This window comes from Pelodiscus sinensis, chromosome 18, assembly GCF_052426305.1.
Source record: "Pelodiscus sinensis isolate ZL-2025 chromosome 18, ASM5242630v1, whole genome shotgun sequence".
In the NCBI taxonomy this organism is placed as follows: Eukaryota; Metazoa; Chordata; order Testudines; family Trionychidae; genus Pelodiscus; species Pelodiscus sinensis.
Genome location: NC_143069.1, coordinates 33,315,524 through 33,333,309, shown reverse-complemented (window position 1 = coordinate 33,333,309; position 17,786 = coordinate 33,315,524). Strand labels below are relative to the sequence as shown.

At 55.7% G+C, this 17,786-nt stretch overlaps 2 protein-coding genes across 2 annotated transcripts; both read right to left on the bottom strand.

The window, feature by feature from the left end:
- Positions 1–6,645: 6,645 nt before the first annotated feature.
- LOC142823700 (olfactory receptor 1L1-like) lies at positions 6,646–8,209 on the bottom strand. The gene has a single exon (XM_075914872.2). The coding sequence runs from the start codon at positions 8,205–8,207 to the stop codon at positions 7,269–7,271; it is 939 nt and encodes a 312-aa protein (XP_075770987.2). The 5' UTR covers positions 8,208–8,209; the 3' UTR covers positions 6,646–7,268.
- Positions 8,210–15,808: 7,599 nt separating this feature from the next.
- LOC102459684 (olfactory receptor-like protein DTMT) lies at positions 15,809–16,872 on the bottom strand. Its single transcript, XM_075914900.2, has one exon. The coding sequence runs from the start codon at positions 16,870–16,872 to the stop codon at positions 15,934–15,936; it is 939 nt and encodes a 312-aa protein (XP_075771015.2). The 3' UTR covers positions 15,809–15,933.
- Between the last annotated feature and the right edge of the window lie 914 nt (positions 16,873–17,786).

The window sequence follows — 17,786 nt, the reverse complement described above, 5'->3', positions numbered from 1 at the left end:
CCCCTGGCCAGGCAGGGGGACGTGTGAGGGTGGAGAGGGAGGGGCCGGGCTGGGTGAGGGACTCTCCACGGTGACTGTGGGTGGGGAACGTCTTCCTGGTCAGAGCCAGACCCCGGGGCCGGCAGGGACAGAGGGCTGTGGAGGATGTGGGGTGTTTTCCGTGCTAGCCGCTCCCCCATTTTCCTGGGCCTCGGCTACCAACTTCTCCACCCTCCCTCGCGTCCAGCCGGCATTGCCGCCCCAGCCTCGCCCCTGCAGTCTCCCCGACACACGCCCCGACCCCCAGCCTCACCTCAGAGAAGGACGCCTGGTGCTCCCCTGCCCCTGGCATCTGCTGACGGCCGGCCGCACCTGAACGAAGATAAACCCCAGCAACCAGGCCCCGGGGGCGGCAGAACTGGCCTTAATTAGAACCCAGGAGTCTGGGACTGAGAAAACATTCATTAGTGCCCATCTGAGCTGCCCCAAGGCTGGGGGGTCTCCAAGGTCCATGGACTCCTGCCCTCTGGGGAGGTCTCCTGCAGACCATCGTCTGGTGGCCAGTCACCGACTCCAGTCTCAGAGGGGCAGCCGTGTTATCCTGTGTCTGCAGAAACAATGAGGAGCCCAGCTAGGCTGCACATGCTGACAGTCCTCAAAAATCGCAGGGCTCCTCCCTATCACAGGTGCAGCGTGCCTCAGTTTACCAGTGTGCCCTAAAAGCCCCCGTGTCCTGGCCACCATGTGTGAGCACTTGTAGTAAGACCAAAGCTGCCTTGTTGAAGAGCGAACAAGGATTTCCATCGGCAGCAAAAGGGAACCGTTCTGACACCAAAGGAGCCCTGGCTAGTGAAGTCGGTTTCCCTCTTCTGCCAAAGATCAGATCATTGGAACCTGCTTCCGGGGTCCTTCAGAACCAGGATCCAAATGTGCACAAAAGCCCCGTCGGCAAGGACTTATCCTCAGGGAACAGAGCCTTTCCTGACTAGCTCCTGCCTGCTGTGATAGCCCATGTTCCAGCGCTTTTTGACTCTATGGACATGCAGTTAATCTGTGGAACTCACTGCCAGGGGACGGTGTGGCAGCCAAGACTAGAACCCAGCTCGAAACAGAAGGAGACATTCCTGGGGACCAGTCCTTTGAGGGGTATTAGCAGGGATGGGACTGTCAGTAGTAATCATAGAATCACAGAATACTAGGACTGGAAGGGACCTCGAGAGGTCACTGAGTCCAGTCCCCTGCCCCCATGGCAGAACCCAGCACTGTCTAAACCATCCCTGATAGACACTCACCTAACCTACTCTTAAATATCTCCAGAGGTGGAGATTCCACAACCTCCCTGGGCAATTTATTCCAGTGTTTAACCACCCTGGCAGGTAGGAAGTTTTCCCTCATGTCCAACCTCAACCTCCCTTTCTGCAGTTGGAGCCCATTGCTTCTTGTCCTGTCCTCAGAGGCCAAAAAGAACATTTTTTTCTCCCTCCTCCTTGTGACACCCTTTTAGATACCTGAAAACAGCTCTCATGTCCCCTCTCAATCTTCTCCTTTCCAAACGAAACAAGCCCAGTTCTTTCAGCCTTCCTTCCTAGCTCATGTTCTCTGGACCTTTCATCATTCCCGTTGCTCTTCTCTGGACCCTCTCCAATTTCTCCACATCTTTCTTGAAATGCGGTGCCCAGAACTGGACACAAAACTCCAACGGAGGCCTAACTGGCGCAGAGCAGAGCGGAAGAATGGCTTCTCGTTCTTGGTCACCGCACTCCTGTGCATGCCTCCCAGAATCAGGTTTGCTTTTTTTGCAACAGCGTCGCACTGTTGGCTCATATTTAGCGTGTGGTCCACGCTGGCCCCTAGATCCGTTTTTGCAGGACTCCTCCCTAGACAGTCGCTTCCCATTCTGTGTGTGTGGAATGGATTGTTCCTTCCTAAGCGCAGCCCTTTACATTGGTCCTTATTCAACTTCACCCTGTTTACCTCCGACCATTTCTCAGTTTGAATTCTGACCCTCTCCTCCAGAGCGGTAATGCACTAGAAGACTCAGCTGGTGTTGCTTGGATACTCCAGGGCAGGGATTTGGGGATGTGGGGACTCGGGGAAGGAGACTGCGAGTGCAGGGGGGATGCAGGAATCATAGGTAGGGGTTGAGGAGGGTCTAGGGAAGGAGGCTGGGGGGCATGGGGAGGTTGCAGGAATCAGGGTTGGGGGGGGAGGAGGGTCTCAGGACACAGGATGGGGTACAGGAGTCAGAGCAGGGGGGGTGGGCAGCTGGCATCTTCTCCTTCGGGCCGGTCCAGGGTGATGGTGGCCATGCAGCCCTGCCTGCCGGCTTCTCCCCAGAGCTGGCCTGGGCCAGAGCAAGGGGGTTCGCCCACTTGCTGGCTTCTCTCTGGGCTCGGCCCGGAGCGGTAGGAGCTGTGCAGCCTGGCCAGCCGTTGCTCCCTGGAACACGGTAACTGGACGTGCTCCCATCCCGCAGCTGCTGCCCAGGGCTGGGGTGCTTGCTGCCCCCCTGTGGTCATTCTGGGGTACAACTGCCCCTGCTATCACACCCCTCCCTTTCCATTCGGTAGAATGTAGACATGTCCAAAGGGGCAGGATGCTTCCCGATCCTGGTCCGTTTCCAGCCATGCTGGGAGGTTTTCCTAAAAGAGAATCAGGAAACATTATTGACTTCTTCCCACAATGTAAGACCGAGGGGGCCACCAAATGACATGAACAGGCAGCAGGTTTAAAACAAACCAAAGGAAGTTTTTTCTTCATTCGGCGCACAGAGGATGGAACTCCTCGCCAGAGGATGGAGTGAGGGCCAGGATTTTAACAGGGTTCCAAAAAGAGATTCATGGAGGTTAGTCCAGCAATGGCTATTAGCCAGGATGGGTAGGCATGGTGTCCCTAGCCTTTGTCTGGGAATGGATGACAGGACAGAGGATTACCTGTTGTGATCCCTCCCTCTGGGGCACCAGGCATTGGCCAGTGTCGGCCGACAGGACACTGGGCTGGGTGGACCTTTGGTCTGACCCAGTCTGGCCGTTCTTATGCTTTTATCTGCCAGGGGGGACTTTTTGGGGGCCGGGCTCTGGGCTGTGGACGTCAGACTGGCCAATCACCCAGGTTCCACCCGGCCAACGTGGCTGTGAACTTAGCCATCTCTTTGATGCCAACTCTGTGGGATGCGCTAGTGCCTGGCATGGCGGGGGTGGGCATGGGGTCCCGTCCACCCTGTAAATCTAAGCAACACCCCAGTTCATTCCTGTCCCTTTCCGATCCATTCTCATGCTTCGGGGCTTGGACCGCAGGGTCAGGTGGGTTTCCCCGGATGCATTTTTTGGGGGGGGTCCCTCCTCACTCTCCCCTGAATGATCAGAGACGGGAAGGGAGACTTTGAGACGGCTCAGAAAACACGCTCACGGTCTTGCCAGTGGGTCTGCTCTTCTACTCACCTCTGGCTCGCCCCGGCTCAGCAAGGCAAGGTGGGTTTTCTGCCTCCTCTGGAACCTGCCGGGACAATCGCGGCCTTTCTCCACTGGCTAATTCCCTGCCCGCCTCGGACACTGTTGCCATCACCAGTCAAACAACCGAACCGAACGTTGGGCGCCATTACAAAAGGGGCAGATAATGAGATCAAAGACATCCCATTGCCACTACATAAATCCATGACATGCCCACAGCTTGAATACCACACGCGGGCGTCCTCACCCCCTCTCAAAGGCGGCAAATTGGAACGAGAAAAGGTAAAGAAAAGGGCAACAAAAATGATTAGGTGGCTGGAGCAACATCTGTATGACGTCAGATTAATAAAACTAGGACTTTTCAGCTTGGAGAAAACATGGCTAAGGGGGGATAGGAGAAAGGTCTATTACGCCATGACTGCTGTGGAGGAAGTGAATAAGGAAGCTTTATTGACTTTTCATAACACAAAATCCAGGGTTCACCAGATTCATTTAGAAGGCAGCAGGTTTAAAAAGGAAGCATTTCTTCACACAGTGCACCGTCAACCTGCGGAACTCCTTGCCTCAGGATGCTGTGAAGGCCAAAACTAGAATGGACTTCTAAAGAGAACTAGATAAATTCACGGAGGTTCGGTCCATCACTGGCTATTAGCCAGGACGGGTAGGGAGGGTGTCCCTGTTTGTCAGAGGCTGGAAATGGGTAGCAGCAGAGGGATTCCCTATTGTGCTCCCTCCCTCTGGGGCACCTGGCATTCGTCACTATCAGCAGACAGGACACTGGGCTCACCCAGTTGGTCTCCCTTATGTTCACACCTTTGACTCTTTGGGCTCGGTTACACAATATAAGGCTACGTCTACACTGGCATGATTTTCTGAAAATGCTTTTAATGGAAAAGTTTTCCGTTAAAAGCATTTTCGGAAAAGCGCGTCTAGATTGGCAGGACGCTTTTCCGGAAAAGCACTTTTTGCGGAAAAGCATCCGTAGCCAATCTAGACGCGCTTTTCCGAAAAAAGCCCCGATTGCCATTTTCACAATCGGGGCTTTTTTGCGGAAAACAAATCTGAGCTGTCTACACTGGCCCTTTTGCACAAAAGTCTTTCGGAAAAAGACTTTTGCCCGAACGGGAGCAGCACAGTATTTCCGCAAAAGCACTGACAATCTTACATGAGATCGTCAGTGCTTTTCCGGAAATTCAAGCGACCAGTCTAGACAGCCGGCAAGTTTTCCCGGAAAAGCGGCTGATTTTCCGGAAAAACTTGCCAGTCTAGACACAGCCGAAATGTACACAACAGGCCTGACTCAGCGTACGCCCCTGAGAGCATGCCTCAATGGACCCCCCTGCCACGGAAAGGCTTGGGCTGTGCGTACGTGTGTGTGTGTAGCTGTTGGTGCCAATTTCCCCTGGATCCAAAGGGTTCCCCCACCCCTACACCCCTGTCCCGCCCCTCTCTACGCAGCTCGCAGTGGGGACGTGTGGCGTTCTCAGCCCTTAAAACGATCTGCACAAAACGGGCCTTTTCATCCCACGTTTCCCAGGCCGGTCATGGAGAGAAGGGGCCATTTCCTGCCCCGCCCTCTGGCAACCGTGTTGAACTCAGAGGAATGCTCTTCGGGGCTCTTTGCAGTCACTGCAAAGGCTCCAAGCTACTGGGGCCTGGGCTGACATGGACGCTTTCCAAGGGGGCAGGCGGGATGGGATGTGTTTTAGCTGGAAGGGAAGTCAGACAAAATCAGCCTGGATACAAAGGTGTAAATTTATAACCACGAGTCTAATTAGTGACGGGCACCATCTGCCAACGGGCGCGGTGAATTCACCACCCCTGACATTTCTCAGCCAAGACGGGGCGTCTGTGGAAAGAGCCGGGCTAGAAATCCAATGAGAGGAGAGCTCTAGGTTTGGCTCACCGACATTCTCGTTTTTACCAGACAATTATAAAATGGCCCATTTGGAATGTGACTGTTGCACTCGCCTGTCAGTGCCTGGGATGTAGAGCAGCAGAAACACGCCCCTGCCGGTGTGAAATGCCAGGCTGGGCTGACTTAGTGACAGATGGCAGAACAAGGAGCAATGGGCTCAAATTGAGGTGGGAGAGGTCCAGGTTGGATATTAGGAAAAACTATTTCACTAGGGGGTGGTGAAGCACTGGAATGGGTTATCTAGGGAAGTGTTTAAGTCTCGGCTTGACAAAGCCCTGGCTGGGTTGATTTAGATGGGATTGGTCCTGCCTAAGGCAGGGGGCTGGACTTGCTGACCTTCTGAGATCTCCTCCAGTTCGATGATTCTGTGATAAGGGGATGGTTTGATGAGATAACATGATCTTGGTAACTAATTGACCATTCATTATCAGTGGGAAATAGGTCAATGGAGGGATGAGAGTAGTTACTGTAGAGAACTTTCTGGGTGTCTGGCTGGTGAGTCTTGCCCACATGCTCAGGGTTTAGCTGATCGCCATATTTGGGGTCGGGAAGGAATTTTCCTCCAGGGTAGATTGGCAGAGGCCCTGGAGGTTTTTCGCCTTCCTCTGTAGCATGGGGCACAGATCACAGCTGGAGGACTCTCTGCATCGTGGGGTCTTCAAAGTATTTGAAGGCTTCAATATCTGAGATATAGGTGAGACGATGATTCTAGGAGTTGGTGGGTGAGATTCTGTGGCCTGCACTGTGCAGGGGGTCAGACTAGATGATCACAATGGTCCCTTCTGACCTTAAAGTCTATGAATTTATTCTCAGGCCATTGGGAGCATCTGCTGTGTCCCCCTATATCGCCCGGGCCAGAGAACGGCCCCCAGAGATTTCCTAGCACAGATCTGTTAGATAAACCCCTCTTCCCTCGATGTACAGCTGCAGCCCAAAACGCTACCAGGGTGCGGGGAGTCATTAGGAAAAGGGCTGATAATAAGACTGACACCATCCCACGGCATCTGCATGAATCTATGGCACACCCACGCCTGGAATACTTTGTGCAAATGTGTTGTCCCTCCTACAAACAGAGATATTGTAACTAGAGAAGGTGCAGAGAAGGAAAATAAAAATGGTTCGGGGCATGGAACAACTCCCCTAGAAGCACAGATTTATTAAGACTTTTCAGCTCAGAACAGCAGCATCTCGGGGGATATGGCAGAGGTCTTCTGAAGGGATGATTGGTGTAAAGAAAGTAAATAAGGGAATGCTATTTACTGCTTCTCATAACATTGAAATTATGATTGACCCAACAAAATGAATAGGCGGCACATTTAAAACAAACAGAAGGGAGTATTTCTTCACCCACCACACAGTGAACCTGTGGAACTCCCTGCCACAGGATGTTCTGAAGATCAAGACTCTAACAGGGTTCACAAACAAACTAGATATGTTCATGGAGGGCAGGTTCATCGGTGGCCAGGATGGGCAGGGATCGTGTCACTAGCCTCTGTCAGAAGCTCGGAACAGGCAACAGGGGATGGATCGCGTGATGATTCCCTGACCTGTTCGTTCCCTCTGGGCACCTGGCTTTGGCCGCTGTCAGGAGACAGGATCCTGGACTAGATGGACCATTGGTCTGACCCGGTCTTGCCACTTTTATGTTCAGATTGTTGAGTCTTTGGGCTGATGGGTACTAAGAACATTTATACAACGGGCCTTGGGGCTGAGGCCGTGTGGCCATGCCCTTGAGAACCTCTTTTTCCAAGGAAACACTTGGGCTGTGTGTACTTGTGTGCGTGTAGCTGGGTGTGACCCTACGTGTGTGTTTGTTCCACCAGCTTCATGTATGAGGCAAAAAGCTCCCAGGTGTCCTGGGGAAGCTAAATAGGGAGGTGGAAAGTCCATGCCCAGTGCAGCGACGGAGCCGTGGGCCGGACTCACGTGAACCGAGCCAGGACCTTCCTCTTTGCCCTTGCCAGAGCCGCGGCCACGTCCTTGTTCCTCAGGCTGTAGATGAGGGGGTTCAGGGTGGGCACCACCGCAGTGTAGAAGAAGGTCACTGGCTGTTTCTGCCCCGGGATGTTGCTGGAGTCTGGGTGGAAGTAGAGCCAGAGCATGCTGCCGTACTTGAGAAACACCACGGTCAGGTGGGAGCCGCAGGTGGAGAGGGCCTTGCGCAGGGCTTGGGTAGAGCGCAGGCGGGCCACGGCCACCCCGATGCGGGCGTAGGAGGCCAGGATGAAGGCAAAAGGGCCCAGCACCACCAAGACACCCTGGGTGGAGACCACCATCTCGTGGACGAAGGGCCGGGTGCAGGAGAGGCGCAGCAGCGATTGCTGGTGACAGAAGAAATGCTGCAGGCGGTTGCCGCAGTAACGCAGCTGGGCGGTCATGACGGCGTGCAGCAGGGAGTGTGGGATCACCACGGCCCAGGAGGCGGCCACCATCTTGAGGCACAGGGACCGGGTCACCACGGCAGCGTAGCGCAGTGGGTCGCAGACGGCCACGTAGCGGTCGTAGGCCATGGCAGCCAGCAGGTAGCCCTCCATGTTGACAACCAGCAAGTAGAAGAAGAGCTGGGCCAGGCAGCTACTGAAGGGGATGACCCAGTGCTGGCTCAGAGTTTGCACCAGGGCCTGGGGCAGGGTGATAGAGACCACGCCCATGTCCACCATAGAAAGCTGGCTGAGGAGGAAATACATGGGGCTGCAGAGCTGGGGGTCCGTCCACACCAGCCCCACAAGCATGGAGTTGCCGACCAGGTTCAGCAGATAGGTGACCAGGATCACAGCGATGATCAGCGGCTGCAGGTCCTGGCGTTCGGACAGGCCCAGGAGCACGAACTCGGAGACAGACGTCCAGTTGGCCTCGGCCATGGCGAGGGGCCACGGCAGCACCTGAGCGGGGAGGAGAAGGGAGTTGGCAGGAAGGGGATGCGCTGACACATTATGCTGGTCGCTCGTTGGGAGACAAGTCCTGTTTGGCCCTTTTTGGGGAACGGTTTAACAGCTCGATCTCGATCTCATCCCACGACAGAGATGCCAACCCAACCCTGGCTCAGTTCTGTTCCTGGTCACGGACCGTCGCTGTAAAAACAGGCAGCGTCCGTCTGCTCTGACCTTGTGTCGCTGGGACTCACAGACTCTGGGCTCCGTGTTCCTCTGTCTGCCCAACGGACATGCTGGCCCTGGCCAGGCAGCAGCCGCAGCGTTTATGAAGCCTGTTCTGAGGTTCCCCCCTTTCTCTTCTTCTCTCAATGTCAAACAGGCCCCGTTTCTCTCCCCTTCCCTGCTGGGGCAGCATTTCTAACCCTTTCCCCATTGGTTGCTCTGCCCGGACTCTCTGATTTGCCCACAGCTTGTCTAACGCGCGTGTCCCAAGTGGCCACAGAGCTCCGGACGAGAGCTCACTAGCGCCAAGTAGAGCAGGACACCCCCCCTCTTGTGTCTGCCTCATGATGCGCTGGTTCCCGTCCCAGCCTAACGGTAACTTCATCCAGACCGAACGGGGTGGTGGGGAGAGTTTTCCTTCCTGACCACTGCAGATGCCCAAGTAAATCCCAGAAGCAAGACACTGAATTCTAGTCACTGCTATAATACTGAGCTCCAAGTGTCGCAGGCACGCCAAGGGAAATGTAGGTTATTAATAGCAAGGCCCATGCAGGGAGGAAATGGAGTCCAAGGTGAGGCAGGAGAGAGGTTCTGAAATAATCATCCTCTTAGGAAACAGCCAAACCGGCATCGGGGAGGGGATTGGTGAAGTGGGGAGGGCTCAGAGCAGAACCCCGGCAATGCCTGCAGGACTGGAAAACCTGTCTGATCGGGAGAGATGCCAGGGGCTGTCGCTAGTTAGTGGAACGAGGAGAAGGCGAAAGGGCCACTCGGTCCCAGGCTTGAAGGACCAACTGGGGAACAAATTGCTCAGCGGCTCCTGGGTCTAGCAGAGAAGGGTCTGACCTGAGCCAGTGGCTGGAAGTGGCAGCTAGACACAGCGGCTGTGACAGCAGGACACAGGACGTTTGGAAAACCCACCTAAGAGGCCGGTGGGGCTCAGGTTGCTCAGTCCATCGAAGAGCCGGGGAAGAGGGGACTGGACACCAGTTTGGAAATTCACTCACAGCCCTTCATCCACATGTCGGTCCTGCCTGCAGCTCTGCCCCTCCCAATGCCACATGGGAAATGGGGCCTGAGCAGGGATTCAGAAGCTCGTTGGACTCCAGACAACTCTCCTGTGAAGATAGAACAGAGAGAGGAGTGCTGTATAATGTGTAAGAGGGAGCAGCGTGCCAAGAAAATGGGACAGAGAAAAGAACAGGACCAAGGGGCCAGCCTATGACATTAGAGTGGGCCATTCAAAAATGGACCGAAGACACTGTCATGCATTCAGGAACCGGGGAACTCATTGCCACAGGATGATGTCAAAGCTAAAACTTATCAAAATTAAACGAGGGACTGGACATTTCCAAAGCTACAAGGAATATCCAGACTTAGAATCACTCAAACTAACAGTTGTGGGAGGGATAGTAAACCTCACACTTCGGGATGTAGCAAAACCTCTCCCTGCTATGGGTCAGGAAGGAATTCCATGGAGGGGCAGAGCCCCACCTGCATCTGCAGGCTTTTACACCTATGGCACTTTCTCAGGTCAAGAACAGATTCTAAATCGGAGGGACTGGTCCATTCTGGCCATTTCTACACTAGATCCCCCCCGATCAATTCATTCAAACACTCACACGTCGTTCATGGGGAATCTTCTGGTTCCAACTGAGGGAATCTTGCCTCCTTTAACCCAACCTTTCCCTCAACAAATTTCCACCTGCACAAATCAGAAATTTCCACCCAGATGGGCTATTTGCCTCCCCTTACAACAGGCTCTGTACAAAGCGCTGGGGGAGTCGGCCCAGCCTGGCATCTTACACTGACAGGGGCGTGTTTCTGCTGCTCTGCGTCCCAGGCACCGACAGGCGAGTGCGACAGTCACATTCTAAACGGGTCCTTTTATAATTGTCTGGTAAAAACGAGAACGTCGGTCACCGCGTGTGAGACGCCCCCCGGACCGTCCGTGGGATTTCCTCAGCACCTCGCTGGGAAGGGAGATGAAACTTGGGGCAGGGGACAAGGAAGCAAAACAAACCAGGCTCTCACCAGTGTGTGGGGTCTTTCTCCGGACACTGTCAATGCACCTGGCCAGACAGGCCGACATATGAGGCTGCAGATGGAAGGGCAGGGCTGGGTGACTGCCAGAGGTGATTGAGAGTGGGAAACATCTTTCTGTTCGGAGCCAGACACCAAAGGGACAGAAGAGCACTGAAGACGTGGGGATCTTCTCTGCTGTCCTGATCCCAAATCCGTCCCCGTCCCTGCCTCTACATACTCCCCACTCCAGCCGGCATTGCCATCTCAGCCTCTCCCCTACCGTGCCTCCGACACACCCTGACCCCCGGCCTTACCTCGGACAGGGACGCCCAGCACCCGCCTGCCCCCGGTATCTGCAGAGGAACGACCGCTCCTGCGTGAAGATGAACCCCAGCAACCAGGCCCTGGGGGCGGCAGAGTCGGCCTTAATTAGCCCCATAGGGACTGTGACTGAGAAAACATTCATTAGCGCTCAGCTGAGATGCCCCACAGCTGGGAGGCGCGGGGTGTCTCTGAGGTCCATGGACTCCTGTCATCGTGTCTCCTCCTGGACCATGATAAGCAGCCGGTCTCCAAGTCTGCTAAATCTCTCCCCTGTGCTGGCCAATCTCCACACGCTGGCAACTCACAGGCATTGCACTTCCTTGGCCCTGAAAGGGGCAGTGTGCCTCAGTTTACCAGTTTTCCCTCAACTGCCCCCACCCCTAACACAGTCCAGGACCCTCAACAAGCGCCCCGATGGCTCATGAAGTAAGAACTGAGGGTTTCCCAGGCCCCAAGAGGGAACGGTCGCAGACACAAGGAGGATCCCGGCGCGCCAGGCCGGCCTGCGCAATGGTCACTGCCCGAGCTAAGGACGCCAGGTTCCCTCTTCCCCGGCAGGGCAAACAGCCGGATCCGGGGTCTCGTGGCCCGGCCAGCGCATGCAGTCACTGGCCTGCGACGGGTTCCCATTGGCCGATCGGAAGGACTCTGCGCGGTGCAATGCCCCAGAGACTCATGTCCCCTCCCAGCTGTCCCTGCTCACCCATCGCGCCCGCCCTGGGGCGACCTGCCCGGCCGGCTCACCCTGCCCATGTGTCTTGACAAGCTGTGAGCTTCCCACCTGGAGCGGGACCCCTCGTCCTTCAGGGCCCCACGGCCTCCCCCTCCTGAGACGGACCTCTGGTCTCCAGCCCCTCGCTCCAGGCCGGGGGCTCTGCCCAGCGCCCCCACGCGGGACAGGCCGAGACACGGACACACTCAGTCGGGTTCATTAGTCACCCGGAGCCCAGCACGGGAAGCCCTCAGCCCCCCCGAGAGGAAGGAAGGTCCCGTAGGCCATTCTGTCAGCCCAGACGGGAACCATTTCTCGGGGGGGGGGGCGGGGGGGGAGACGAAATGTCCACGTTTGTAACGGCCACCGTGGAAAGTCCCTTTTGCAGGGGATGGAAGGGGCCTGGTCAACGGCCATAACTGCCACGTTGGAAGGGCCCATTATTATTGATGGGGAAGGGTCTGTCCTAGTGTCCTAACGGCCACGTTGGAAGGTTCCATTTTCACTGGTGGGGAGGGGTCTGACCAACTGTCCTAACTGCCACTTTGGAAGGTCCCATTTTCACTGGTGGGGAGGGGTCTGACCAACAGCCCTAACTGCCACTTTGGAAGGTCCCATTTTCACTAGTGGGGAGGGGTTTGACCAACAGCCCTAGCTGCCTCTTTGGAAGGTCCCATTTTCACTGGTGGGGAGGGGTTTGACCAACAGCCCTAACTGCCTCTTTGGAAGGTCCCATTTTCACTGGTGGGAAACTGAGGCACAACCCCCGGAGCCATGACCACCATCTCAGCAGCCGTGTTGCAGAGGGGGCTGCATAAGGACCCCTCGTTAGAGAAGCTGAGGGCCCTGGCTGACCTGGGCAGAGGCAGGTCCCTGCGGGAGGACCACAGGGAGAGATTCCTGGGGGAGGAGGATTCCTGTACCGGGAATGGACCGGACCGGGACAAACTGAATCCTGGGGGGTGAGGAGGCAGCTGGTGATGCCCCAGAGGTACCGCTGCAGGCTGCTGTACCTGTCCCAGGGTGCACCGAGTTGTCCGGCGCTGGCGCACCAGGGAGAGGCTGCTGCAGAACTTTTATTGGCCGGGGTCCTTGACCCTGTTCACCAGTATTGCAGCTCTTGTGACTTCTGCCAGAGGGTGGGGAAAGCCCAGGAGAAGTATAAAGCGGCTTTGAGGCCCCTGCTCATCTTAGAGGAGCCCTTCCAGAAGGCGGCGATGGATCTAGAGGGCCCCTCAGCCAGGGGACCCACACGGGGAAGAAATACATCCTGCTGGTGGTGGATTTCACTGCTCACTAGCTGGAGGCCGCGGCTCTGCCCTCTATCGAGGCAGACACTGTGGCGGATGCGCTGCTGGCCATTTTCACATCCTTACAGACCAGGGGTCCAACTTCCTGTTGTCCCTGCTCCGGTGTTTGTGGGAGAAGTGCGGGGTCCAGCACACCTGGGCCTCAGCGTATCGCCCCCGACCCAACAGGCTGGTGGAGAGACTGAATGGGACGCTCAGATGAATGCCGAAACCCTTTATGGACCAGCACCCGCAGGACTGGCACAAGGACTCACCCGCCTGCTGTTTGCAGACAGGGAAGTGCCCCAGGAATTCACGGGGTTCTCCCCATTTGAGTTGCTGTGCCAGAGACGGAGGAGGGGCCCCCTCGACCTGATGAGGGATGAATGGGAGGGGAAGGCCTCTCCGGAGGGTGAGTCGGTGGTAGAGGATGTACTGACCTCCCGGGAAAGGCTTGCTGAGCTCATGGGACCGGCTAGGGAAGAACTAAGTCCAGGCCCAGAGGAGGCGGAAAGCCTGGTCCGACCCTCGGCCCGTGCCCGCTCCTGCGCCACCAGGGATCAAGTAATGCTCCTCATCCCGCTGAGGGAGAACAAGCTGCAGGTGTCCTGGGACGATCCCTCCCAGGTTGTCAGACAGGTCAACCAGGGAAACTGTGCAGTGGAGCTGTCTAACCGGGGCCACCGCCAGCGGGGGCACTGTCAGTATGATGAAGCCGTACGGGGACAGGGGGAGGTTGGTGCTGGCCCTGGGAGGAGAAGGGGGAGGATCCCCTGGTGGGTTTCCTCTCAGAGGCCGAGGCTGGTGCCACGCTGGGGACAATCCCCCTCTCAGACCAGCTTACCCCGGCTCAGCAGGCAGCGATCCGAGAGGTGCTGCGTTCCCACCAGCAGCTGTTCTCCTCCCGGCCTGGGCTCACAGACCTGAGCTTATCAGCCGAGGCCAGCTGATCATACTGCCTGCCCCCAGACTATTGATAGGCTTCAACAGCAATTGGGCAGAGCGAGGGGAGTGATGGCAGCAATGCATTCCCAATATAACCAAATTGATTGGTTGGGCGATCAAGATGAGCCTGTCCAGGCAAGTGCTCCCTTAGAGCCATCTTCATATGGAGGAGGGGACTGTGGACCCTATGACTACATGGCCCCCATTACAACCACGGTGGTGAAATATCCTGGGCAAGCACAACCAGTGGTTAAACACGAGAGCAAGATTCTCTCACCAGAGCAGGCTCATGCCATAAGTAGAAGTTGGGGTCCTTGTAATAGAGAGAACATCTTGAATTGGTTGGCAAAGCTGAGTGTAACCCCAAACTTAGCTCCTGAGGATGCTGTTGTTATGCTGAAAGAATTTTTGCCATTAGAAGATTTCTCGGCATTGCCGTATGATACAGTGAATGATATGAATATTGTGAGATTGTATAAAAGTGTATATCATCTGTACTTTCCAAATAAGGATGTTTTAGGGAAGGTTTATTCAGATGTGCAGAAAGATAATGAAATACCAGATTTATATGTGATGCGTAAGAAGCTGCTGTATTGGATGGCTGGTCTTGGGGTACAGAGGGGTGGAATCATAGTGTACGACACTCCGGACTTTAAAAAAGTTATCTATCAAGGATTGCATCCTGCAACCAAGTTAGCTTTGGGCTCATTTGATGGTGTAAGGATCCCATTAATGGCATTGGAACAAAAGCTGAGAGAGATTTATGAGTTACTCCTTCCCCTGGCCAGGGGAGACGTTGCCGGGCCATGGCCTACGTGCCTGCCGTCAGGGACCACCCCCCACTGAGCAGCGCACACACACACACACAGACACACACACGCACACCCCATCTCTGCAGAGCGGCATAGGCCACTAGGGGTCACCCGCAGCACATCGCAGCACCCAGTGACTGCCCAACCAGAGTGGACCCAGGGCCACAAGAGTGTACAGCCCCTCCACTGCGGCACAGGGGGGATATGATGAAGCTCTATACCATAATGAACGGTGCAGAGAAAATAAAAAAGAAAGTGCTATTTATTCCTCATCACACAAGATCTAGGGGCCAGTTGTTGAAATGAATAGGCAGCAAGTTTAAGGTAAACACAAGGAAGTATTTTTTTCACACAACGCACAGTCAACCTGCGGAACTCCTTGACACAGGATATTACAAAGGCCAGGATTATAACAGGAATGGTGTCAATCGCCTCTGTTTGCACAAAGCTGGGAATGAGCAACTAATGGACGATTCCCTGTTCCCTTCATTCCCTCTGGGACACGTGGCATCAGCCACTGTTGGAAGAGGATCCAAGGTCCACCCTATGTGGCTGCTCTTGGGTTCAAACACTTCACACCCACTGATGTATGTTTGAGGCCCATTGATACAATATACGTGACTACAACAGGCCTTCGGGCTGATCTGGTGTGGCCATGCCTTGGTAAAGCATACCTGAGCGGTCTCCCCATTCACTTGGATGACATGGGCTTTGTGGTCATGTGTGCGTGTGTGCGTGTGTGACACGTAGTGGGGATAACTTGCTAGGGCTGTGGGCGACCTCTGCTGTCTGTAGCATGACCCAGCAGGACAGGGGATGAGTCATTATGCAAAGGGGGCTCCAAACCTGTCTGACCAGCTACCCCCCAGGGAGAGAAGCAAAGGAAGGTGGAATGCCGCCCTGGCTGGGGGGCAGGGCTGGAAGAGAGTGAGTTAGTTTTGGGTCTGGCAGCATGGAGGAGACAGCCTAGGGAAGGAGCTGGGGAGTGGGCTGGGATTGTAGGGCCCAGCCACCCCCCATCTCAAAGAGGGGGCACTGAGGCCTGTTAGCCGCAGTTCCTGTAACCAGATGACAGATGTTGTGCTGTATCCTGGAGAAGCAATAAACTCCCGCAATTCTACTGGCTGGTGGAGTCTGTTCGTGCCATTTTGGGGGTGCAGGAGACGGGAAAACCCCAATGCGCCGTCACAGTGTGTGTGTGCATGCATGTGGGCACACGCAGTTGGGAGTGTTCCAGCTGCATTGCTCACGTGTTAGTTCCAGCAGCCTCATGTCTGAGGAGAAAAGAACCCAGGTGTCCTAATGGAGGTAAAGGAGACATTTCCCTAGAGACATCTTGGGTGGAAAGTCCGTGCCCAGTGCAGCGATGGATCCGCAGGCTGGACTCACGCGCCCCGAGCCAGGACCTTCCTCCCTGTCCTCCTCAGGGCCGAGGCCACGTCCTTGTTCCTCAGGCTGTAGATGACGGGGTTTAGGGCAGGCACCACGACGGTGTAGAAGACGGCCACCTCCCAGTCATGTCCGAAGGCGTGGCTGGAGGCCGGGCGGAAGTAGAGCCAGGTCACGGTGCTGTACAAGAGCAACACCACGGCCAGGTGGGAGCCGCAGGTGGAGAGGGCCTTGCGCAGGGCTTGGGCAGAGCGCAGGCGGCCCACGGCCACCCCGATGCGGGCGTAGGAGGCCAGGATGAAGACGAAAGGAGGCACCACCACCAAGACACCCAGGGTGGAGATCACCAGCTCGTAGGCTAAGGGCCGGGTGCAGGAGAGGCGCAGCAGGGGCGGCACGTCGCAGAAGAAATGCTGCACGAAGTTGCCGCAGTAACGCAACCGGGCGGTCATGACGGTGTGCAGCAGGGCGTGCGGGATCACCACAGCCCAGCAGGCAGCCACCATCTTGAGGCACAGGGACCGCGTCATCATGGCGGCGTAGCGCAGCGGGTCGCAGACGGCCACGTAGCGGTCGTAGGCCATAGCAGCCAGCAGGTAGATCTCCATGGTGTCCACTGCCAGGAAGAAGAAGAGCTGGGCCATGCAGCTGGCGAAGGGGACAGTCCGATGGTGGGTCTGGGCCTGTACCAGAGCCTGGGGCAGGGTGATGGAGGTGAGGCCCATGTCCACCATGGCCAGCTGGCTGAGGAAGAAATACATGGGACTGGCGAGCTGGGGGTCAGCCCATATCAACACCAGCAGCATGGAGTTGCCAGCTAAGTTCAGCACATAGGTGGCCAGCAACCCCCCAAAGATCAGCAGCTGCAGGTCCTGGCGTTCGGACAGGCCCAGGAGCACGAACTCGGAGACGGACGTCCAGTTGGCCTCGGCCATGGCGTGGGGCGGCGGCAGCACCTGAGCGGGGAGGAGCAGGGAACTGGCAGCGGAGGCCATGTCTACACTGCAGGCTTCTTGCACAAGAACATTTGGCAGAAGAGATCTCCCGCAAAAAGTTCTTGTGTGTAAGTGGGGTCTAGTCACTGTTATTGTAGGGTATGTCTACACTGCCACCCTAGGGTGGCTAATGTAGGCATTCGAAGATGCAAATGAAATATCCCAGGCTTTATTTTCATGTTCCCGGGCGCTGCCATTTTTAAATGCCCCGTAGTTCGAACTACCTGCCCGCAGCTACACGTGACACGGGCTAGATAGTTTGAATTAAAGCTCCTAATTCGAAGTACCGTTAAAGCTCCTTGCAGGACGAATCATGGTAGTTCGAATTAGGAGCTTTAATGGGGACTACCTAGTCCGTGCCGCGTGTAGCCACGGGCAGGTAGTTCGAACTACGGGGCATTTAAAAATGGCGGCGCCCAGAAACATGCTAATAAAGCCCAGGATATTTAAATCGCGGGCTTCATTTGCAAGTTCGAATGCCTCCATTAGCCACCCTAGTTCGCACTAGGGTGGCAGCGTAGACATACCCATACTGAGCTCCAGACGTGGCAGGCACACCATGGAAAATGCAGGTTGTTCTGTTCTCAGCATGGCCCATTTGGGAATGAAAGTTCACCCACGGAGTCCAAGGCGAGATGAGAGGGACACAGTGAAATAGCCACCCCCTTGCGACACAGCCGAACCGGCATTGGGGAGGGGATTGGTAAAGGGGAGAGAGCTCAGAGCAGAACCAGCCAGATCAGGAGAGATGCCAGGGACTCTCGCTAGTTAGTGGAACAAGAAGACGACGAAAGGGCTACTCGGACTCAGTCTAGAAGGACCGACTGGGGAACAAATTGCTCAGCGGCCCTTGG